The 24,963-nt window shown below is 36.3% G+C and overlaps 1 protein-coding gene across 7 annotated transcripts in view; it reads left to right on the forward strand.

Moving 5' to 3' along the window:
* FAM126B (family with sequence similarity 126 member B) overlaps window positions 1-24,963 on the forward strand; it is a 59,527-nt gene that overhangs the window by 12,734 nt on the left and 21,830 nt on the right. For 3 of the 7 annotated variants that reach the window (XM_032211188.1, XM_032211162.1, XM_032211180.1), the window contains 8 exons: window positions 4,361-4,430; window positions 11,273-11,372; window positions 13,707-13,784; window positions 14,152-14,253; window positions 18,185-18,364; window positions 19,561-19,641; window positions 19,848-19,963; window positions 22,521-22,616. In XM_032211188.1, coding sequence (XP_032067079.1) covers window positions 13,728-13,784; window positions 14,152-14,253; window positions 18,185-18,364; window positions 19,561-19,641; window positions 19,848-19,963; window positions 22,521-22,616 — 632 coding nt within the window. In that variant the 5' untranslated portion in view covers window positions 4,361-4,430; window positions 11,273-11,372; window positions 13,707-13,727. The remainder of the gene's footprint in view (window positions 1-4,360; window positions 4,431-11,272; window positions 11,373-13,706; window positions 13,785-14,151; window positions 14,254-18,184; window positions 18,365-19,560; window positions 19,642-19,847; window positions 19,964-22,520; window positions 22,617-24,963) is intronic. The other 4 variants (XM_032211171.1, XM_032211154.1, XM_032211198.1 and 1 more) reach the window with 2 other exon arrangements.

The raw sequence follows: 24,963 nt of genomic DNA on the forward strand, positions 1-24,963 counted from the left end.
CGGAAAAAGCCAGGCTGGGATGGCGGTGGTGGCGGAGATGCCCTGGCTCCCTAATTAGAGCTGGGCCATGCATTGGGAAATGGGTGACCGAGAATAGCTGCTCGTGCAACCCCCCCCTCTCCAGCCGTGCAGAGCGCCATTCACTGGCATTTGAAAGGTGCCAAGCCGCGGGAGCTGGGCGGCAGCGAACAGGCGCTCACGCAGCTTGGCGATACCCCTAGGTCAGTGAATGGCACTGTGCCCAGCTGCAAAGGGGGTTTGCCGGGTGGCTGCTCATGAGTGTGGTCGCTTCATGGCTGTTGTGTTGTGCTGCTGTGACAGCACAACACAACCATTCACCAATGAAGCTGTGCCTGGCTCTTTGGGAGCCCGCTCGCAAAGAGCAGCTGCCCGGCAACCCTCCTCTTTAGCTGGGCACAGCGCTGCTCACCAACCTAGCGGTATCCCAAAGGCGCCAAGCAATGCAATCACCTTTGCCTCCCTCCAGGTTCCCGCAGCTTGGCACCTTCGGGATACTGCTAGGTTGGTGAGCGGCGCTCTGCCTGGCTGGAGGTGGGGGGTTGTCCAGGGGGCTTATATGCGGGGGGGGGGACTTATATTTTTTCCCACCAGAAAAGTGTGGCATGGCTGTATTATGAGGACATGTCATATTTTTGGGGAAACACGATATATGCAAAACAGTTTTGCTCACATATATTTGCCATGCATATTAATCATTAAAATAAGCAAATGTGCATAGTATCTGTTAGTATAAGAGTTAAAATGGCTTATAATTGAATAATACTGACCCAATTGAACATTTTGTCTGAGCTTCATGACTTAAATAGTATGGCCATTTGGTTGCTGCCTCAAGTTAGCTAGGGAAGACCTTGCCTTTGAGAACAGGAAAAATAGGGAGAATTAGTGGTTGACTTGCAGTTTAATCTGTCTGGTAGAAATACTATGGGTGTCTTGGCCATACATTTGCTAAACAGTTTCCTTTCCACACTTTCAACGGGGATGGGAAGGGATCACCAACTCTTGCTGGTGGAATTATCAGCTCTTGAGAGAGAGAAAATCCTAGTATACCAGGTTTTGGGAGGCTCTGTGTATAAGTCTAGACCAGTGATGGCGAATGTTTTTCTGCTTGGGTGCCAAAAGAGCATGTCCGATAGTGTGCCCACATCCATAATGCAATGTCCTCCCCCCTGCGCATGCTCACACAACACCCACCCCAACCCCCCCACATGCGTGCTGGCCTCACTGAAAACTCCGGATTTTCAGTTGGCCCATTGGGCTGTTTTTCGCCTTTCCCAGGCTTCAGGAAAGCCTGAAAGTGGTGATTATGTAGTCCAGTAATAATTCAAAGCCAAATGTGGGAAGGATCTCTGTAAAAGATTCTCAGTTGGTGTAAAGACAGACATTATGACAAAGTTAAAGTGTTTGTCTAGCGTTTGATAGTCTTTTGTTATTGCTGGATGCTTTGTTCAGTTTTTGCTATTAGTTTAGGTCCCTTTAAAAATTCAACAGGTAATAAGAATGCCTTTATAGTGGAAAGGGTCCACAATTTGAATGCAGAATAACGATGGCAAACATGCATTCATAAAATTGACCTCTGAAGAAATTATGACTTTGAAGTTGTTTTAAAAAAAGCAAGAGACCTTTAAAGAGGTTGATGCTTCCGATTAAGTTTATTTCATGCCAATATTTTAAAATAAATATACTAATTTTTAAACTCTTAAGTACTGTAGAGCTTCACTTGGAATAGTTAAGTAGTTGCTAAGTTGATCATGGTTTAAACAAAAGTAAAGCCTGTACCACACATATAAAGCATGATAATTATGAATTATAAACCACAATAGGCACATTAATACAGTGTGGGAAAACAAATAATAAACTCCTACAGCTTAGTGTCATAAGTAAATCTGCATCTTATATCTAAACATTTATCTAGGAATCCTAAACATTTAACTTGGTATGCCTGCACGTAACGTCTTCCATGCATTAGCTTTGTTTTATGGATTAGTCGTGTTTGCTGGCATTAATCTACAGCATTTATTTGTTAATAACTTTTATTAAAACTGGAGAAGAAACTAGTAGTTTAAACTATTAATAGCTTCATTGTTTCACAACATGTAGTAGAAACCAGCAGAAGTGCTATCACTGTATTAATCTTTATTATACTGCATCTCTATCTCAAAGTTCATTTTTGGATGCTTAGATTGCTATTTTATAGAGACTTTAAACAAACTGTTTTTTATGGAAATATGTATAGTACAAAAAGCTGTGAATTTCTTCCACACTTTTGAGAGAGAAGGTCTAAGCATTGGTCTAGCATGAGGAATAACATAGCATTAAGGGAAGTGATAACTTACAACACCTCATTTTTGAATACAGTTAGTCCTCTACTTGTGAAAAAGGTTTTTATTTTCCATTTTTTCATTTTCATACACTCACATATATACTGTGCATAGCCAGAGCCATACAACATTAAACAATAATCGCAGCAATTCCTCTTGTCAACAATACCCCAAAAAATAGAAACCCAATATACCTCTTCCACTCTCCGTACACCTCTTTCTTCCACCCCCCTCCAACTTTCTATTTTCCCTCCATCATCCCCCTCTACCCTACTTCCCCTCCCCCTCTACCACTCCTCTCTCCCGATCCACTCCCTCCCTCCCTTCTCACCCTCCCTCCCATCCTCTCTCCCGCCCTCTCTACCCATCTTTCTTCTATCCCACTCCTCCTCGCCTTGGTGTATTTCTACTATATGTCAATGTACTCAACTTGTCCTATTTTTACAGAGAAATTAAAGAGAAACAGTATACATGTGAAGTTGCATTACATTGAAATAACATATCGTATCTAACCTAGTATATATCCCTCCCTCCCCCCACCCTCCCCCCCAACACCCCACCTCCCTCCCCCCCGACTTCCCAGAGCCTGTGCACGGTATTGGTAGTCCTCTACTTAATGACCACAATTAAGCCCAAAATTTATGTTGCTAAGTGAGAAATTTGTTAAGTGAGTTTTGCCCCATTTTATGACTTTTCCCATCACATTTGTTAAGTGAATCACTACAGTTTTTAAATTAGTAGCACGGTTGTTAAGTGAATCTGGTTTCCCTGTTGACTTTGCTTGTCAGAAGATCGCAAAAGGGGATCATATCACTCTGGAACACAGCAACCATCATACATGTGAGTCAGTTGTCAAGCATCTCAATATAAATCATCTGACTATTTGGATGCTGCAATGATCATCAGTGTGAAAAATGGTCATAAGTCACTTTGAACAGTCACTAAATGAACTGTTGTAAGTGAAGGACTACCTATATATTTTTTCTTATTGATTTTGTTTTGTAATTTCTATTTTGCATATTTCCCTATTTCTTTGTATTGGATTTTCCACTTCGACTAATGCACTTAAGAATTTTTTTTAAAAAGCTAGCCATTAATGCTGTCAACACTTGTGGACCGCTATTCACTTTTTATTTTTACACAGCTTTTGGTGCCATGTTTTTCTTTTAAAAGGTTTCTGGGGATTGTGCCCAAATATTAATATAAAAGAAATGTTATGAGAAGGTGCATGTTGTTCTTGCAATAATAGCAGAGTTTCAGATGTTTGCTTCATTTGCTTTGTAAGTTTTCACTGTCTAGCCAAAGTGGGCATCATCATATTTCTCTGAAATGAAAGGTGAATTTGTTACTTTGACAGATATTTGACAGATATGCTAAGTTTTCTTTATAGATTACTGCTTACGCTGGAGTGTTTATTATTTGCGGACCACTATACTTCACTTGATTCATAACCCAGATCTGAGTACTTGGATATATAAAAAACTCACTTTAGAGGTATTCTCAAAGAGATCAACATTACTGTTTAAGATTAAAGTATTTGAATTTTTCTTTCAGTTTTAAAATTATTTTTATCAACTATATATTCTTTTTTATACTGCAGTGTTAGCTACCAAAGGTCATGAAATATTTTGTTTACATTGTTCATACATATACGCCCATTTCTCTTTGATAATGTACAGAATTGCTGTTTTGTTTAAATGAATGTAAAATTATGCTCTTCAGATTACTGTAAAATAGTTTTAATGTAACATATTTATATACATTTTTCATCACAGATTTGTATATATGATATGATGTTCTGTCCAGATATTGATCAAATTTAAATTTATAAAATTAAGCAAAATAGCTACATAATTTCATATAAAATGCCATGAAATATAATGTTAAGGCTATTAAAGTTAGATAGTCAACATGACATAGGCTTTTGTCTTGAAAACAGATTTAGCCGGATAAAGAGCAAGTAAAATAAGATAGTAGTCTAAAAGCCTGCCATTTTATTTTATTTCTTCCCCATTTCTTAGGAGTTTTCCATAGAATCCTTGTCTTGGAATAACGCTGCTTTGGCAGGTCAACAGGATATCCATTTCCCAAGTATGTGGGTAACATGATACTTGACAAGTTTAATGTTTGGCTTTGTTCTGTTACTGTTGTCTGAAGAAGAGCCTTTAACTGTTCCTCTTGCAGTCCATGCTGTCTTTTGGAAAATGTCTAAGGCCTGCTGTTGCTGAATTCAGATGCCACTGTGAAAAGTCAGATATGTTCATAAGTTCTTTAAAGAACTGTATGTAATGCATGGCTTCTGTATAAAGAACTGAATAATAAAAGGACGTATATGTAGGATTTATGAGAAATTTTTTGAAGAATCAGAATTAGCCATGGCCAATGCAAACAGATTTTAGGGCCTTGTAACTAATGCAAATTGAAAAATCATAAACCTGTAGGCTGAAATACAGTGGAAGACTTCTATGGCTTTTGGTGCAAGCCCATTGCAAGGAGAGGGCTACAAAGGGAGACTGAGGATTCAATAGGAAGAATAGTAGGGTCTCTCTTTTCCCCATCTGCAGCTATGTGAAGCTTTAGGAGGCTAACGAAGTACAGTGTACGCTTTTAAGGTATGAAAACGAGTGGCTGTAATCGGTTGTTTATATCAGTGTTTCTCAACCTTGGCGACTTTCAGTCCTGTGGACTTCAACTCCCAGAATTCTATGCTGGCTGGGGGATTCTGGGAGTTGAAGTCCAAAGGGCTGAAAGTCGCCAAGGTTGAGAAACACTGGTTTATATTAATATACATGCCTGAAAGAAACTGTACCATGATGGGGAAATTGGAGACAATTCATCCATTTTCCTAGGTCCTGTTTTAAAGGATTTTCTCAACAGGTTTGATGTAATTGAGTAAATGAACCTGAGTGGGTAAAAACCCTTCTATCTGCAAATGAGAATAAATCTGGGGAAAAGTATAAGTGTGGGAATCATAGAGCCTGCTGAGGCAATATTAAGCTGAATTGTAAGGAGAGCTGACTCTGTTCTAGGAACTGACGAAAGATGGATTGGTAATTTGTCTTGTTTTGCGTTGGTTGAATTATCGCTTAGTAGATGAGAGTGCTTCAGGTTTAGTGTAGGGTGACTACATAATGTTGTTTCTAGGGAAACTGGTGGTGGGAACATCTAAAAAAGGTAAAGAAATCTGTTCTGAAGATGAACACTTAAAATGATTCTTGGATTGCATTGGGTTGATCTGTGAGTTGTTTCTTTTGTATTTTGCAATGCTATTGTACCTTATTCATTTTATTCTGCTTTCCAGCATTACTATGCTTGTCAACATTGCTTGTATTAAACCTGGATATTCAGTTGATATCTCTTAATCTGTACCATAAAGATGGAAGTAATGTAAGGTAGCTACATCAGGTCACTTTGCATGCTGTTAGGGGTGAGTAAATGCATTCATAACATAAAATTACGAAACTATTTCCATGTCACCAGTTAATTCCAGTTGTGAAAGAAGAACACCTCAAAGTAAATTAGTGGGTTGTTAGTTTGATATCATTATAATATTATTAATCATGGGTTCATCAGAAATACAGTCCCATTTTATATTTTTAAAGCATGAGATATTTAGATGTTGTATTTAATGTGCTATTGTAAGTCAATAAATAGGATCCCTCCCCTCATTTTTTTTTAATAGAACAAGTTTCTCCAATTTAGAGCCTTCCAAATGTTTTAGATTACAACTCCCATCATCCCTAGCAATAGGGTGGAGTTCAGTTTAGGGAAAGCTGAAGTAGATAATAATCAAACTTAGGCTCCTGTAACATTTATTGTCTTATATAAACGATAGAATAGATATGCTAATTATGGATCTCTGTAGCTATTTTAATTTCAATTACATTATGGCATTTCCCTTCTGCACAGTAGCTGCTCGGATTTCTTAAAACAAAAATTTCTTGTTTTAAAAAATGTTTAGGTTTTATTTATTTATTTGACTTGTGTGCCGCCCTATTCCCGAAACACTCAGGGCGTTTCAAAACAAAAAAAAATCTTACTTTAAAATAAAATGTCAGAGGCATGATTTCAATATAAAATTATGTAGTTATTGGGATGCTGCTTACAATTACCACTTTCTTTTGTCCTGTATTTTTTATAAGATAGTATTTTATGTCTTGGCTGCATGTTGAATACACTTGCTAAAATAATAGTGACTGGTGACACAACTGGCGCTATCATATTCCTGTACATATTTTGTGACAATATTTAAATGACAAGAAGGCCAAGAATGACTATTCTAGCTGGACTTATTTACAGAGCTCTATATAGCTGCTTGCATAAATTGCTCTATATAGCTGCTTGCATAAATGAGAACGATGCTTTATCATATAGCTGTTCTTAAAATAGGATATGTTAGTTCAATCTTCTCCAATTTAGTACTTTCCAGATGTTTTATAACTTTCATAATCTGATAAACAACATTGCCTGCTGTATTGTATGAGGATGATTAAAGAAGTTGCAGTCCAGCACATCTGGTTAGTTCTGGTTGAGGAAATCAGCATTTTTTTTCAATCTGTAGGATGCCAATAAAAAACAATACGTAATGAGAAGAAAAAGTAAATAGACCAGTTTTATTGTTAAACCTATTCTATACATTCATATCTTGTATTATTGGTAGGAACTTGGCATAAGAGATAAAAATTGGTATTCATGTACAAAATGCATCCACATTGCTTTGGGAAGAACCCAGAATGGCTCTTATTATTTAGTTACTAGCTAAATGTTTTGTGCACATTTTGATAGAGGACCTTTAGATCGGTGGCAAATGAATGGGAACAATTTCAAACAGGTTCGGGCTTTCAAATAAATTGGAATTGTTTTTCATGCCACTGGCTCACAGAAGCCCCAAATTTAATCTGAATAGATTAAAAAAAAAGTAGCTGCCCTCCTAAGTCTTAAAAAAAATATAAGATAATATATCTGGTAGAGTAAAAGTATTTAAAGCTAGAATAATCGTACAGCTGTCTTATGGCTTTTAAATATGTGCATATAAGAATTTAGAAGCATGAGAAGATGTTCAGTCAAGCTTCTCAAGGAACTTGTTTTAGTTCCTTGTTCTGCCTCTAATTAAAGTTAGAATGGTTCCAATTAAAATTCATGCTTAGGTAGCCTATATTGTTTAATGGCTCAGACTAATCTTAATCCAAGACTAATCCTAGTCTTGTGTTTTTGACTCTTCAAAATACATTCCAGACCTTTTGATGGAAATTGGTGACCAAAAAACATTGTTATTTTCAATGGAATTTGATCAGATCTAAGTAACTTCAAGCAATGTATCTTACAAAACAATCTCAGCCAGTGAACTTGGGAAAAAAGTTTTGTGCTTGCTCATTACTTATGTAATATTGCCCCTAAAAACACTAGAAAAGCTTTTACATTTGCCCACTGCAATGCCCTCTTGAAAGGAAGATTCTGTAAGATAAGAACAACTATGTCTTTGTGATGAAGTGGAAATTGAAAGTTGTGTTTCTGCACTCCTTGTTTTATAGGAACCTGCAAAATACTTAGATTTCCCTATTGATAACATAATATCTAAGCAGGTTTATCATAGTGCCATTGTGATGGCATTTCTTTTTGTAATTGCTAATATATCATCAGCTTCACTAATGTAATTTCAGTTTACATAATTATTATTTTGTAAGTGAGTAACTTGTGAATTGGGGCATATTAGATTAAAGAGATTTTCCTTTTCTGTCGATAAAGAATATGTTGGACTTTTTAAATTAAACTATCCTCATTAATAACTATTTACTGATACAAATTAGCCTCATAAATTAAAATAGAAAACTACTTTTCTTTGATTATTAGTTTTTAATCTTCCTGATATGGCAGTTTTGTTTCCTATTATACTGCTCTTTTCCATTCACCTCAGTTATGCAAATTTTTGAGAGATTGATTTCCCATTATTTTTCAGGAGAAACTACATTTATATGCCACTGATATAAATTTTGAAATAATGTAATACAGTATAATGAAATATAAATAATATAAATAGAGTATCGTACATAGTATATATTATCTTTCTTGAATACGTGCACAAATTTATCTTCAGCGCTAAATTTTCAAGTAAATAAAAGCTTTAAGACAGTGATTATCAATGCTTCACCCCTCTATTAAGCTAAGGTATGTTCTGAACACTGTAGAATTTATAATAAACATAGATTGAGCTTACGTTTGCTTTAAATCAGTTTAATTAAATGTATCCTGGCATCATACTAAAAGATCACTTTGTTTGCAGTTGTATTATATTCCATTGAAAATCAGCATGTATTTATGATGGTTGCAGTGTCCTGGATTGTGTGATTCCCCATTTGTGGTCTTGCTGGATGGCTGCTGACAAGCAAAGTCAATATGCCCGATTCATTTAACAACTCTAATACACTTGCTTAATAACCATGGCAATAGAGGTAGTAAAATTGAGCTCGACTCACTTAACCATTTTGTTAGTCACAGACATTCTAGTCCCAATTGTGATCATATGTTGAGAACTACCTGTACATGCCAACTGTTATCCGGTTGTACTTTTATACTAACATGGAAAAATTTAAGTGACAATTTGACTCATGTTAGCATTCTAAGGTTCTAAGACCTTTTGCTCATATCTGGAATAGGTTGAAAGCATATTGTTGTGGAACATTATTTTAGTGATTAAGAGACCAGGTTAGAAACCAGGAGTTTATTGAGTTCTAGCCCCACCTTAGACATGAAAGCCAGCTGGGTGGCCTTGAGCCAGTCACTGTCTCTCAGCCAACCTACCTCACAGGCTTGTTGTGGGGAAAAATAGGAGGAAAGAGTATTAGGTACACTATATTGCCAAAAGTATTCGCTCATCCATCCACATAATCAATCAGAAGCATTTGTGAGCGAATACTTTTGCCAATGTAGTGTATGTTCCCCAATTAGGTATAATCACTCCAAATGTTAAATTTGTTTGATTGTGGAAAGTTGCATAATTTGCTTTGATTGTAAAATATCTTTTTTCCTCTGTGTTTGCAATAGGAAATTACAATGTACTTCTCAGCTTTATGACAAATCAATATTCTCTATTATCTTAGATGTTCAGTAATGGGATTTCAGTCGCTAATGCATGCTATATCTCAACCCCATTGGAATATAGGCCTTCTCTCTAAAGCACGGTTGAGTACAAATGTTACCAAGTGCTGATGCTTTAGTAGGATATGTGCTGTCTGAGAACAGAAGAGTACTACAAGTTCTAGCTTTACTAGAACTTTACCCTCCCTGTAATCTGTAAGGGATGCTGATAAGATATGAAGATAAGCAGAATGGTATGAAATGAAACTCTTGAGATAGTCTGTTACATATTCATGCTTCTAAGCATGGGGTAATTATTTCACATCCAATAAAATCTATCGTTTTGTTAAATGATTTCCCCCCCCCCCTGTAATATGGGGGTCTTACTTCTCAAAATTCCCGCTTAAGGATCCAGGATCCTACATTTTAAAAAAAGGATTGATATGTCAAAAGGATATTTTAAAAACAAAACAAAAGAGGAAGAGAAGACACTCTTCTTAGAAAAGTATTTTATTCTTGAAAAACAATGTTGTATTCTCTTTTACACTCTTTTACACTTGTATTCTCTTTTACTGCATAAGGCCATTTTGGATGTCATAATAAATTTGGTTTATTGTTACAGGAGCAAGGGATAGCAAATCTTGGATCCATGTCTTATGACACGGAGAATTATAAGTTTTTGCTCCTTTATTATCAATTACAGTTTAGTAAATGATTGGATTTGATAAATTGGAATCAATTAGGCAGCTTAAAACATGAAGCTGGTTCATTTCACCAAATTGACCTTAAAATTAACTAAAATTTAGGGTTTGTTTGTAACTCTGAACTGTAGCTAGAAAAAATAATGATTAGTTTTTCTTTAATGTGTGAAATAATTCATTCTCAGAATTGAGTATGAGCTTTGTGTTTTATTATTACAATAAGTATATTTTTTAACTGGCACATTCAAAGGCTGAAGGTAGGGAAAACAACTGCCTTGGGCCTATTGGTTTCCCTTGGATCAATGTCTCTTGCCCTTCACAAAACCTGTGCCTGAACCAACCAACCATCGAAACACTTGTAAGGCGCAATCGAATGCGATGGGCAGGCCACGTTTGGAGAATGAACAGCAACTCCTGGCCCAAAATAACCATTGAAGCACCCGTGCCCAAAACCTGGAAGGTGCATAAGAACGCCCCACGGAAAACATGGATGAAGCTGATTGAAGAAGACCTCTCGCGAATCCATTTTACCATACGAGATGGCAAAACTGCCGCTCAAAATCGCAAACAATGGGTGGCGATGGTTCGGGATGCATGTGACTCTACAGCGAAGGGATTGGCGATGCCGTACCGATGCTAAAGACTCAAGTCAAGTCACAAAACCTAAATTTGTAGATGAGGCCCTAATAGGGGCTGCAGAAAAGGAATGGCGCAGAAAGAGGGAGCATGGGAAAAATAGGAATTGCTGTCCTACTGCATATGTTTTCCACTCCAAAGCCAGATGTTATTGCAACTGGTGACAGTAGCACCACTGTTTCTGCCAGTTACCTCTTCCTCGTCAAATCCAGTGACTTGGAAGATGGGCAGAGAGTGGGTGAAACACACAAGGTGTCTTCTCCAGTACTTAGTATTGACCATTCTTTTTTTCCATGGCCTCAAAACGTATTTAAAGGGAGTCCATGGTGGAAAAAAGGTTGAAAACCACTGAGTTAAAGAGTTCTATTTATATACCTGTATTTAAAAAAAAATGTTATGATATTATATGCGTTTGAACTTCAAGCCTGTAGAATTTGAAAACCAAAGTATAGTAGCGTAGTTTTTTTTAATCTTTTGCTCATTTTTAAAAATGTGTTTGTCTCACGTTTTTGTTTTTGACAGTTTCCGTGATTTGATGAAGCTCTATCAAATGTATTCCAGACTGGGCAATGGCAACATTCACCCACCAGTTCAATTAGAAAACTAATTTATCCAAATAGAGGTAGATTGTAAATATATATATATTTTTCACTGTTAAAATGTATTTTAAAGGGGAGCTAAACAATGACAACTTAGTACCAATAGAAGAGACTATATAGCTTGAGGGTGAATTGTAGATTCCTTGATCCTTTCTAAGGTTGGGTTTTTCCCTGCAGACATTTGATTTCTCAACATCTTCAGGCAACATCTTCAGTACTAGAAGGGCTAGAGTTTGATGAGGTGGCTCAGTGGTTAGGGTGCAGTACTGCAGGCCACTTCAGCTGACTGTTATCTGCAGTTCAGCGGTTCTAATCTCATCGGCTCAAGGTTGACTCAGCCTTCCATCCTTCCGAGGTGGGTGAAATGAGGACCCAGACTGTGGGGGCAATATGCTGACTCTGTAAACTGCTTAGAGAGGGCTGAAAGCCCTATGAAGCGGTATATAAGTCTAACTGCTATTGCTATTGCTATTGTTTTCTCCTTGGTAGTTCCTTGATTAGGCTGTTGTTCATTGATTGTTTGTCTAATTTGGTAAGTCCTTGATTAAGGAATTGTTAATCTTGAGGATTAATACCAGACAAATAATTAATCCCTAAACAATATCCTAAATAACCAAGCTCAAGGAGCACCAAGGCCTCCACAATGGCAATCTATTTGTGATAAGGCAAACACTCTCCAGCTTTCTTTTCTTAAAAAGTATTCAAAACTAGTGATCAAATATTATTTGATTCCTCTTTACTGGATTTGAGCTAATGATGACATTAAATGATTTAATTGATAGTATTTAAGTTTTACAAGTAAATTTGTTCAGATTGTTGCCAAGTGATGAGATGTCTGCATAAACATTTATGGATCTAGGAAATTTGGGAGGAAGTTGGGTTAAGGAAGTTAGCTTAGGAGAAGGGGAAAATTTTCATACCATGCACTGCCATCAGCATGTAACAGATCTTCCTGTTAACTCCTTGCAGCCAACAATATAGTCCCGAACAACAAGGAAATGCCATGCGGTCTCTCACTTATTACCAAATGAGACGTTTACAAATATTGAGCTGGCCAAAAAGAAATTTACTCTATCTTGCTAAAACTTTATCTACTTGTGCAGCCTAGTCCCTTAAAACTACTATTGTTTGATATTCTGGCAAGCAAAATAAATAGGAAAAACACTGTGCTATTTTAAAAATAGGAAGATTTAAAATAAAGATTGAATAGAATGCAAATACAGTAGTTGATCAGTACAAAGCTGAGCAGCCTTTTGTAGTTACATTTACAGATTCGTAAAGAGAACTCCCAGCTAGGGCAGCAGCTTTGAGAATTGGTCCACCTATCTGGAATTTAGCTGGGTCACAAACAGTATGTTCAGATTAACATGTTTTTCCTTCCACATGTGAAGAAGAAGAAATGGAATGATTCAGTATTAAATTTTGAATAAACCATACTTTCCAGTAACTTGTAAAATTGGAGAATTTACAAAAATTATTTTCTCTTTTAAACATATGAATTATACTGTAATTTTACATGAATGTTCCTCTATGTTAAAGGCTAAACCTTTCTTTGCAGAGTTTATAGTTGCAGGCCAACATAATTTAATGGATTTTAACCCAAGACAGTTTTAATCAGAATAATGTGGCATGAAAATCAGTTTTACAAGTCCTGTTTTATCTTAGCTAATTCTATATTCTTGGTATATTGTTTCCTTTGGTTAAATTATTTTTGACTAAATTAGAAGAAGTATGAGAATAGTATAAATAAATATAAACACAATATGTTACCTCTTTCAGCTGTAGTTGAAAAATAAACCAGGCTCTTGTAAATGTCATAAATATAAAAACATTCATATCAAAAAAACAATCGCTTTAGCAATAATCTTGCTAAATTGAAGAAGGTTTATAAATTATTGAAGTTTTTCTGAATTATTGATATATGGATTTCCAAGTAATTGACCTGCTTCTACTTCTTTTAGTGCATATATTTATTTAGTAGATGTTTTATAACTGCTCATCAGCAAATAGACGTTCTTGAATTCAAATTATACTATATTTATGAAACCTTTGTACCATCCTTTGTATGAATCCATTATATCATAGGTAGATTTATTATTAGAAGATGCCACATTTGTTTCCATGATACAATTCAGTTTGGTCTAACTAACTTTTCTTGGTACTTGTATTTGGAAAGAGACTATGAACTGCATTGTCGATACAGGTCCTCTTTTGCTATCCCCTTTCTGCCCCAGGCCTATTTAAAAGTGTAATGCCAGCTAAAATGTTGCCCAATAGGATGATGAATATATGGACTTTCAGAGATAATATTACGTAATTGAGACACTAATTCCCTTTTAATATTTTTCTCCTTGAAGGTAATAAAAAATAGAAGTCTTATGAAAATGCTTGGATCAGAACGTGGTGTGGTAGAGGAATGGCTATCAGAATTCAAGGTGAGAATTTTAAAAGATGAATATGTTTTAATAATGTTTAATAATCTTTGGTTGCTAAATCTGAAGAAATTTTGTGTAATATAACTGTCTCCTCCCCCCGCACACACACACTTCTTCCTTTGCAATAGCTTGCTAAGGATTTATAGATATATTTTCTTTCCGAGCTTACAGTGGCGATCCAGGCTACATAATAACACTAAGCCAAAATGTGCATTGTTTCTTTTTTCTTTTTGCTTAGTGAGATGTATGGATCTTATCAATGTAATTTAGGTCACTATGGCTTGTTCAGTGAACCATGATAAGAAAATTCAAACCAGTTTTTGATGTGGAACGTGTTCTTCTTGCTTCTGTTTTTTTTTTCTTTTAGGTATTACCTGAAATGCAGATTTCCAATTATGCAGCAACACTTCATCGGAAGAAAATATTAGTGCCAGCTCTTTATAAAGTTATTCAAGATCCAAATAATGAGGTATGAAACAATCAAATCACTGTTAAAAGAGCAACAATACGTATATTATATGTACAAGAGCAGCGGTGGCACAGTGGTTAGAGTGCAGTAGTTGTTAACCATTTTGCCAGTTTACTGCTAGCTGTAACAAAGACTTTACTTGTATGTTCAGGATAAATAAGCATGATTATTTTTGATTTCTTAATTGGTTATTTGAAAGAGAGCCTACGTGGTAAAGAGTTTAGGGTGGTGAAGTAGGATCAGAAAGTTCCAGCCTTCTGCAGTGGTGGGTTGCAGGTGGTATGTCCCGTATGGGTGTACTGGAGCCTGCCTGGAGCACCGGGTGCCGTTCAGGTACGGTGCTCCGGAAGGCCTACCTGCCCGCCTGAGCTCCTTACCTGTCCTTTAAGCCTTTGGCGCTTCCACACATGTGCATGACGCATACAGCGCCTGTGCAACGCTGTGCCGAGCAGCTGGAGCATCGGGGAGGCTTGCGGAAGTGTCGCAGGCAAGGATGATGCATGTGCGCACCACACACGTCCATGTGGGTGACATGTACCGGTTGGAACGGAATCCAGAACCCACCACTGATGCTAAGCCATGGAAACTCACTGCATGTTTGTTAGGTGGTTGCTCTCTCTCAACCCAAGCTATCTCAGAAATGCTGAGAATGCCATTTTGAGCTCCTGGGAGAAAGGTAAGATAAAAGAAAAAAACTTGATAGGAAGATTATTAAAAGGAATATATTTTTGTGTTTGTAAGAGATTAAATAGAATATGAGCCGAGAGTTTAAATATTTGTTCCAAGGGGGGTTTGGAAATAAGAAATATTAGAAAAATTGTGATAGGATGGAAAGTTGTGATTAGATTATGGAACCTGCAATAATATTATTTCAGAATAACCGTGGAAAATATGCACATGGCTTTTGGCACATTTTTAAAGGCAAATGCATCCTCCCCCTCCTAAGCTTGTTTTTATATTGCTTGGAAAAATGAACTGTAATTCTCCTGGTCAAGGATTCTCAAGAATCAAGCATGATCCCTTGGGTGTTGCGTGCAACCTGGAGAGGGGAGAGTCTCATTCCTATGCTGCCATTCATATGCACACCTATGAATATATGTAGCCCTGATTGAGCTTCTGACACTGGACCAGGTCATGTGCAAGATTCAGGTCCTGGGCCTCCTCTTTTGATCTTAGCAGTGGTTTCTACAACAGTCCTAACTATCTATAGGGAATGTCCAAGGCAATCTGGCAATGACTGAGATGCTTTTGTCTTGCTCTTCTATTTCCAAGGCTGTTTCTTTCTGGGTGTCTTGGTGGGCATTACTGTGTCCTTAGCATCCCAAACATCCTATTCCCACATTGGCCTGTCTCTTTTCATAAAGCATCATCTTCCTGTGAGAAATATAAGAGGTGGAATACCCAAACTGCCTGGAGCAGACATGTAATTATCAAATTACACGAGCCAAGTTCCTAAGAGTTCATTTGTGGCTTATAGGAATCTTTTACTAACGAGTGAAACTTTTCTACGGCAGTCTTGTACGAATCTGCTCTTTGTTCCATTGCTTTTTGGTGGGATGATTGACAGGACTTCTATGTTAAAACTGTCTTGAGCTTGTGACTTTGAAAACAGACTTTTAAAATGTCTTTTGGCTTTTAAAATGAACTGTTGTACAGTTCCGTTTTATTGTATTTCTTAAGGAAATAAATGTGTGTGATGTAATCTGTTAGAATCTCTATAAGGTTGGAAGGAAGGAACACAATGTAAGTATAGTCAGAAATAAAAATAGATGTATTAGAAAAGTTTTATTTCAGGTATATTTACTGAACTGATTTGCAGAGATAATACTTTCTTTTGCTTCTTGTAAGATTAGGTAGATCTTAGTTTTCAGAGTATTTCCTTTTTTATTGGGCTTTTAAAAGTGATTTTATAAAGTAACTTGATAAATACAATTTAATAAATAATTTGTTCGATAAAATACAAAGTGCTAATAAGTAATAAACAAAGGGTCAAAATATTTTCTGACAAAACTGTAGGGGCAAAAGTATAGGGATTGCCTGCCCTTCTCGGCAGTTGTGAAGAGTAGGACAAAGGGTTACAATTGCAGCTTGAGGCTGGCAACAAAATGATCTGGGAATACAGTACTGTATCTATGTTGAACGAATGGGATAAATTGCATCCCAGGATACAAAAGAAACTTGGTAGTGTTCCACAAGTACTATATACAGTATATCGTCTTTGAGCAATCCTAGAGTATCAATAAAATGCCAAACAGGGAGAAACTTTTTTTTCTATCCTCAGAGGAGGATTCCAGCTATTACAAGCTAGTTAATCAGATACTAATACCTAGGAATATTCTATAGTATATCATAAAGCAGTATATCTCTACATACTTTGAAAGCAATGCAGTTTTAATTGGAAGTTAGAAGATTTTGTTTTCAAAAAGTTCTATGAAATTAACACCTCATTTTTGTTGGATAACATTTTTAATAAATGATGGGAATACCATGGATATCTTAATTCCAGGTAATAATATGTTAAAGTATCCTTTAACATTCAGGTAAATAACCTAATTAAATTTAGGTTATACGTCATGACAGCAAGCAAGCTGAAAAACATACAAAGCTAGCTGAAGAAGTGTGCTCAAAAAGTGTTGATCAATACAGACTAGATGGGAAGTATTAAGTGAGATTCCTCCAAGTTCATTTCCTGGGTTTGACACTCTTATTATTTTATTTGATTAAAGAGGTAGAAAGAATCCTTATTAGATTTGTTGATGACACAAAATTGGGTGAGATAGCTGGTATTGTGAAAACAGGATCCAAATTTTGGTAAGTTGTTTATTATATAATCATTGACAGTGTAGAAGAAACAAAATTCAGAATACTTGTGATAATTCAGAGAAGTAAGATGAATAGGCTGGAATTTAATAGACAAAGTTCTTTAATGAATGGAGATACTTGGCTTGATAATAATATTCTGAAGTCTAACATTATAGCTTACTATAAACTATATAGGCAGAAGCAAACTATATAAATGGTATAATCAGTCTTGTCAGGTCCAAAGCAAACCATGATACAGTGAAATCCAATTGTGTCAGCCTTTTATTGTGTACATCTAATGGACAGAATCTTGCCAAACTAAAGTTATAACCCCCTAACCCTACTAGATATATCCTGAAAGATTCTAAGGTATTATTTTCCTGAAATTCTTCCCTCCTTCACCATCCAATGGGACTGTGCAGTCTCTTAATCTGGGCCTCTCTTTGATTAAATTTACTCCCCTTCTTCCTGGGAAATCTCTATGTTGCTAAAATTCCTATCCATTGATTTTCCCTGTGGACATTCCATCACAGAGACAACAGTGTGGCATGACTGTAAAATAAAGGAAGCCACCATTTTAGACTGCTTCAACAGAAGTATAGTTTCAAAAGCACTGAAAATAGTGGTTCTGTTCAATTTTACATTGGCCAGATCCGTCCTATCTACCCTGTTAGGCACTGTGGAAGACATCAGAAAAAGGGATGATGATGATGATGATGATGATGATGCACCAGAAATTAAATCTTGTAAGTGGGATAAAGGCAAGTGCTGTGTTTAGCTTTGAGAAGACAAGATATGAGGTTACAGGATATGCTAGAATAGTTCAGATACTTGAAAGGATGTAATGCAGTAGTTGGTCAAGATCTGTCATTCCACAGTTGAAGACATCAAATGAAAGACTTCATGAAAGAAGATTGTTGATAGACCATCTTTCATGAGATATGTTCAGGAGAAACAGCATGGCTCTCTGTGTGGGATGCTTTAATTTAGATTTCTATATTTACTAATGGTTGAATTTGATGTCCTAAATGATCCTTTCCATCTCTATGATTCTTTTGGCCATGTGCCATTGTTAACATTGATTGATATCAGTGAATAAACCACAACAATCATTATTTGTCTCCTCCAGTTTCTGGAACCTGTCTGCCACCAACTCTTTGAACTTTACCGTAGTTCTGAGGTTCGTCTCAAAAGATTCACATTACAGTTCTTGCCAGAACTCATCTGGGTTTATTTGCGTCTTACTGTCAGCAAAAATAGGCAGAGCAATGGTTGCATAGAAGCCCTACTTCTAGGAATTTACAACTTGGTAAGTAAGACTACAGTGAAAATGTACTGACCTTCTGAATCGATGCAATTCAAAAGGTGGACAGGCCATAGTAAAGAATCCTCTAAAATCGCATAGTAACTATTTGACAACAGCCTGCAAAAGACCGAGTATACTGCTAATTTCTTGTTGATTTTCAGCATTAAACAAAACAGGAAGATAATTAAGCTAGGCTTCAGACTTCTCAGGAATAAATAAAACAGAAGGTTCCTTATGAGCTTTATTGCCTGAAAAATCCCAGGCCTTTGCATGATATCTTCTTCAGAAAGGTCTATTTGTCTCTCTGTGATAATTTGTAATATCTCATGGATATCAGTTCTCTTTTCTGACAGTTGTTTGGATTGCCAGACTGGTTGTTCTGATGAGTTTTCAAAGAATATTACTTTGCCTATTAATTAACCAGTTTTTGTATGTGATTTATATACTATTGTTTGTTGTAAGTCACCTTATTTATTTTTTAAAATATAAAGACACACTAAAGTGTTTGAATAAATGGAATAATGCAGAGTGTGCAAGACCTTTGAGCAAAAGCAAAAAAGTTCTTGCCAATGAAGTTGTGAAAAGCCCTCTGCTGTACATATTATAGCCTGGTCTGTTGCTAAAACAAAGTCTTCCTCTTCCATTAAAAGATTATTCTTTTACTTCATGGATGTTTATTTTGCTGGAATTAAAATGTCGTGTGTGTGTGTGCGCACGCACGGACACACACGGACGGACACACCACACACACACACACACACACACACACACACACACACCACACACATATTTAAAGTCACAACCCCTGGTATGCCCAAATATGGGAGGAAGTTCACTGCTTCCATTCTCTGTCCATCGGCTCATCATAAGAGACCATCCAGACAGAAACCCAATATTTTTACTGTTGCCTTTTACTGTTGCCACAGCACAAATACAACACACACACACACACACACACACACACACACATATATGCAGGTCTTGGTGTATTCGGGTCTTTTCCCGTGTAAGATTGAAAGCACGGGAAAAGACCCGAATACGCCAAGACCTGCATACCTGTACCCGTGAAATCTACGAAAAAAACACACACATATATATATTTACACACACACATATATACACATATATACACATACACACACACATACATACAAATATAAATAAATAAACTTATATTTCCAAATGTTTTTATATTATAGGAAATTGCTGACAAAGATGGGAATAATAAAATTTTATCTTTTACTATCCCTTCCTTATCAAAACCTTCAATTTACCATGAGGTAAGAATACAATCACATTCCTAGACTTCTTGTAAGAAAGTAGTTGAGTGTAACAGTTATTTCTAAAAGAAAGCTGTCATCTGATGATATTAAATTGGAGTTTCTAAACTTCGTATAGTAATTACACCTTCTTTCTTGTTAGACTTTATTTGTGGGATCTTGAAATTATCCTTAAATAATATTGTCTCCGTTTTATAATTCCTAAGCCATCTACAATTGGATCCATGGCTTTGACTGAGGGAGCCCTCTGTCAGCATGATCTCATCAGAGTAGTTTATAGTGACCTTCACCCTCAAAGAGAAACATTCACTGCACAAAATAGGTAAGCAAGTGATGTAGTAGATCTTACCATAACAGTCCAAATATTTTAAAAGAAAAATGCTTCTTGACTTTGAAATGTGACTTTCTGTTTTGTACATCATTTTGAATTCATTAATTGAACTCGAATTGTATTATTTTTGTTTGCATTTGTATAAAAGAATTGGAGACTATTCGTATTTTTACATTAATACCTTTCGCAATTTTAGTTATGGCCAGAGACAGATAACAGAAAAATATGGATTGCAAATGGTAAGGCAAAACAGAGAAGTAAAGAGATAATGAAGTAAAATAAATCAACAAAAGATAAGCTGAAGAGTTAAATAAATAAATAAATACATACATACATTAAATATGTAGTACCAGAGAACTCTAAACCCATTAATCTCCTGATGGCGCTAGCAGTTGCAAGAACCTGAATACCATCCTAAATACTTCAGAAGGCACATCAGCTAAATGAAAGCAAGTTTTCTCTTCAGCACATCAGTCAGAACAAATAATATAATGAGGGGAATATAATGTTTGTGCACCAAACAATGTAAAAAGGGCAGGATAATTAAATGTTAGTAATGAACTCAATATCCCACATTTGACAGGAGCATAGCATGCTTTGTACTAAGGATCCCCCCCCCCCCCCATTACACAGAAAGTAGAGAATTAAATCAACCCAAAGAAAAAGCTCTTTAATCACTTCTGCACATCCCAGTTAAAAAGAACATTGATTAAACTGGAGCATGTCCAGAAAAGAACTGTCAAGAAGGTGAAAGAATTGAAAACTAAGTCCTTAGAAGAAGAGTTAAAAGACCTAGGTTTAGTTTGCAGAAGAGAAGTTGAGAAGAAATGTGATTGCTATCTTCAAATATCTAAAGAGTTGATTGTACAGGGTTTGGACTTGTTCTCAGTTGTTCCTGAAGATAAGGCTATAACTAACAGCATGAAACTTTCAGGATGTAGATACAGATTAGACATTAGCAAAACATCTTGAGAGTAAGAGCTTTAAGCTGAAACATGGTCTACCACCTGGGCCAGCTTCATAATTGAAAGGAAAACTGCCTAATCACTTTGAAGATTGATATGAAAGGCATACCATTTCAATTTTGTATTGGCCATAATGAGTTTAGATTTAAAAAAAACTGTGAGATTATGCTCTCTCTAGTCTTCTTCAATATTTTACTTCCAAGCTGAGAGAAAGTAATCTAATATTTTTGTTTTGTCTTAGAGTAAGTGAGCAGTCTTCTCCATCAAATACTATAAGGGCCATGCATCTACCACTTGAATTGTGGAGAAAATAGCTATTTCATCATCCCAAGAGAACTGAGATTAAATTATGCCCACTTTAGGCATAGGAAATTCAGTGGAGAAGTATACAGCTCTGCTTCCTTCATTTTTGACACCAAGAGACAACTGAAGTGCATCTGACTTGCATTAATCTTTTCATGTAATTTCATAATCAGAAGCAGTAATCTTTGATCAGTGGAGAAGGTTGTCCGATTCACCCAAAGTCTATCCCCAGAGATTGAATCAAATGAAGAAAGACAGTATATAGGGCCCCTCTTGGCTGACTCATTATCTTTCCATTAAGCCCTATAACCATATACAGTGACTGAATGTGGATCGACTAAATCCTGCTTGTTCATCAGCCAAAGCCTACTTCTAAATCATCCAATCCAACAACTTCAACTTCAGTTGTCTTGTGTACAGTTTGCTAACTATACCTAAAAGACTAAATGACTGATTAAATACCCAGATCAGAATTATTGATTTTTTTAAAAATAGTTATTAGTTGTAATCCTGATATTTTGGGGTTTAACAAGCATGAGTGATAGGAGTGAATAAGGAAGTGCCAGGATTTATATTTAATAGGCACCTATTCTAGACCAAACAAACCAATAGAGATTAGGTTTCAGTAGTTTACTTCATGAAATTGGAAATTTACCAGCATGGCAGTCAGCTTTCTTGGAAGCACACTTACTAGCAAAGTCCATAAGCACACAGAAGCTTGCTTGCAATCATTCCAATTACCAGATAGCCAGTTAGAAAGCAAATCACTCTCTGCTTTGTTCATAGGAAAGGTCTGAAGTCAAAGTATTAGCATTTCAGACAGCAAGGGTTTTGAGGCATAAGTACAAGGAGCCCAGGCTGAATTTGTTGCTTCCAACAAAGGTTTGCTACCTAGTGATCACTCTTGTGTAACTTGGAATCCTCATTTCCTAATCGCTACACAGCTGTTCCAGATGACTTCTGGCAGAGTCAGCCTCAGATGTTTGCCAGTTCCCAATGCTGACATTTATTTGGCACATCTGGAGAAGACACTTTGACAGTCTTCCAAGTCTTCTATGACTCTCAGCAGAGATCAGTTCTATCCTGCTGCCTTACTTATTTGAAAATATTATTTGTGGTTGGATATTTAATTGTGCTAGTGTATCTTCCAAGATGACTGCATCAAATCTAAACAAAGTGAACTCAAAATAGAACTATTTTGTTATTTTTTTAACCTATCAGCAGAATGATTTTGCAATAGAATATTAATTATTTCAACCTGTTCCACTTTGTCTCTCTAGGTTTGAAGTCCTAAGCTTTCTTATGCTGTGTTATAATTCTGCTATTGTATATATGCCTGCCTCTTCCTATCAGTCACTTTGCAAGATGGGTTCTAGGTAAGAATGATGCACTTGGCATGGTTGAGGGGAATGTTTTTCATAGGGTTTTTAAAATGATATAAAAAGAAAAAGGTATGGGTTTTACATGCATGTGAGACAATATTTGAATATTGATTATTTGTCATAATCTCTCCCTGCTTTTTTATTAGAGTATGTAAATGTAATGACCTGTTTTATTACAGATGTAGAAATTTAGACTCTTCATATTGTCTCCATTAAATTAGATAAAGAAAAAAATAAATTTTCCTAATTTACTGGAAGAAGACAAAAGGATCGTGGCTTCTCATATGTGTGGAACAGAGCTGGATTTTATGGGTGTCATTCAAGAGATACATATCTTTGTAACTTGGAGCTTCAGGCTGGTTGTAGATATACAGTGAAATATGGTTAATGAGATGTAGGAGTGGAGAGTAACATATAAAACATACTTTTCAAAACTTGATGATCCCAAATAACAAAACATGGACCATTATGCAAGTTGTGTCATTTTTTATTAGTGCCACAACATTGAAGATAACATATGTACAAGATAGAGTTTATACTTCAACATCAAGATGCAGGTGTCATCAGTTAATCTTCCACTAGGGAGGGGTTGAACCATGGAACCAACTTTTCTTATGCGGATTGAACCATGTATATTGTTCTATATACTGTATCTTTCATTGTAATTTTTTCATATGCAAAGATGAATTAAGATAAACTGGAGAAAAGTCCAAGTCCCATTCTGAAAATTCAGCTTTAATTAAGATTATCCAAAACAGATCTTATGGAGTATCCCTTTTTTTTCTTTTTAACCTGGTTAGCAAGAGAAATAGCTAATAGGTAGTCTGTTTACTAAGCCCTCCTCTAAAGCAGGGGTCTCCGACCCCCCAGGCTGCAGATTGCTACCAGTCCATGGCCCGTTGAGAACTGGGCCACTCAAGCAGTGGGCAAAGATGCAACACTTTATTTGCACATGTGTGGGATTAGGTTGCACATACAAAACCATCCCTTCGACCGGTGGTTCATGGAGCGAAAAAGGTTAGGGACCAGTACTTTAAAGGATGTAGATAAATTTAAGACAAGAACAAAAGCAATATGAAAAGGACCTATAAACTCATGTCTTTATTATTTGTTGTTTCATTTCACTTTTTATACATCTTTTCCCACTAAGATGAATTATCTTCTAGTGCTGCAATATCTGTGCCAACCATATACTGAATCCATGCTTTTAATGCATCCATTCTAAAAATCCAATAAGGGTTGGGTTACAGGTGGAATATCCTTAGAAGAAAAGGTCACTTTAGTGCCATGGTGCTGAAAATCTTTTCAAAGGAGAATTGATGTTTGAGTCCTAAGTGTGCGTTCCTTCAGTTCTTCTCCCTTTAGAATCCTATGGGTGACCAAATTTTAATTTCTTTATTTTTAAAAGGATATTCTTGACCTTGGCTTTGGCTGAATTTCAAAAAAAAAATTGCTGCTGTTAAATGTTAGGTGAATATTGATGGTTGTCACATAGATACTTTCCATAAGTATGATTAGATGTAATTTGATTGAGGTTGCTACTGAACTGAAAAAAATATTTGCTGAGAGATTTCAGTGGGAATAGATTGGCAGCTTCTACAAAAATCAAGTTTGTGATGGTAGGACATTTTCAGGCAAAATAGGAAATGTTGTGAATGGTAATAGTCACTTTCTACTATATTATTGGTAATAGAATGCAGTACTGCAGGCTACTTCTGCTGCCTGCAATTTGGCAGTTCGAATCTCACCAGGCTTAAGGTTGACTCAGCCTTCCTTCCTTCTGAGGTCAGTAAAATATGGACCCAGATTGTTGGCGGCAATATGCTGACTCTTAGATTAGGCTGTAAAGCACTGTGAAGCAGCATATAAGTCTAAATGATATTGCTATCATCCCATGATATTGTAACCATCTTTCATTGTGGTTTTATGTAGAGAAAGGGTTGTTTTCGTGGCATGTCTTAACTGTTTATTTATGTAGATGTTACAGAATTAAATATATTAAAACATTTGCAAGTGGTTCTCGACTTAACAACAATTGAGACCAGAATTTCTGTTATTAAACAATGTTGTTGTTGTTGAATTGTGCCCAATTTTACGAACTATTTTGCCACAGTTGTTAAGCAAATTACTAAAGTTGTTAAGTGAATCGTGCAGTCAATAAGTGAATTCGGCTTTTCCCATTGACTTTGCTTATCAGAAGCTGACTGGAAAGATTGCAAAAAGCAATTATGTGATCCCGGGATGCTGCAGTCATGATACACATATGCCACTTGCCAAGCACCCAAATTTTGATCACCTGACTGTGGGGATGTTGCATTGCTTGTCAGTATGAGAACAGGTG

The sequence above is a fragment of the Thamnophis elegans genome, chromosome 1 (genome assembly GCF_009769535.1).
Source record: "Thamnophis elegans isolate rThaEle1 chromosome 1, rThaEle1.pri, whole genome shotgun sequence".
Lineage (NCBI taxonomy): Eukaryota > Metazoa > Chordata > Lepidosauria > Squamata > Colubridae > Thamnophis > Thamnophis elegans.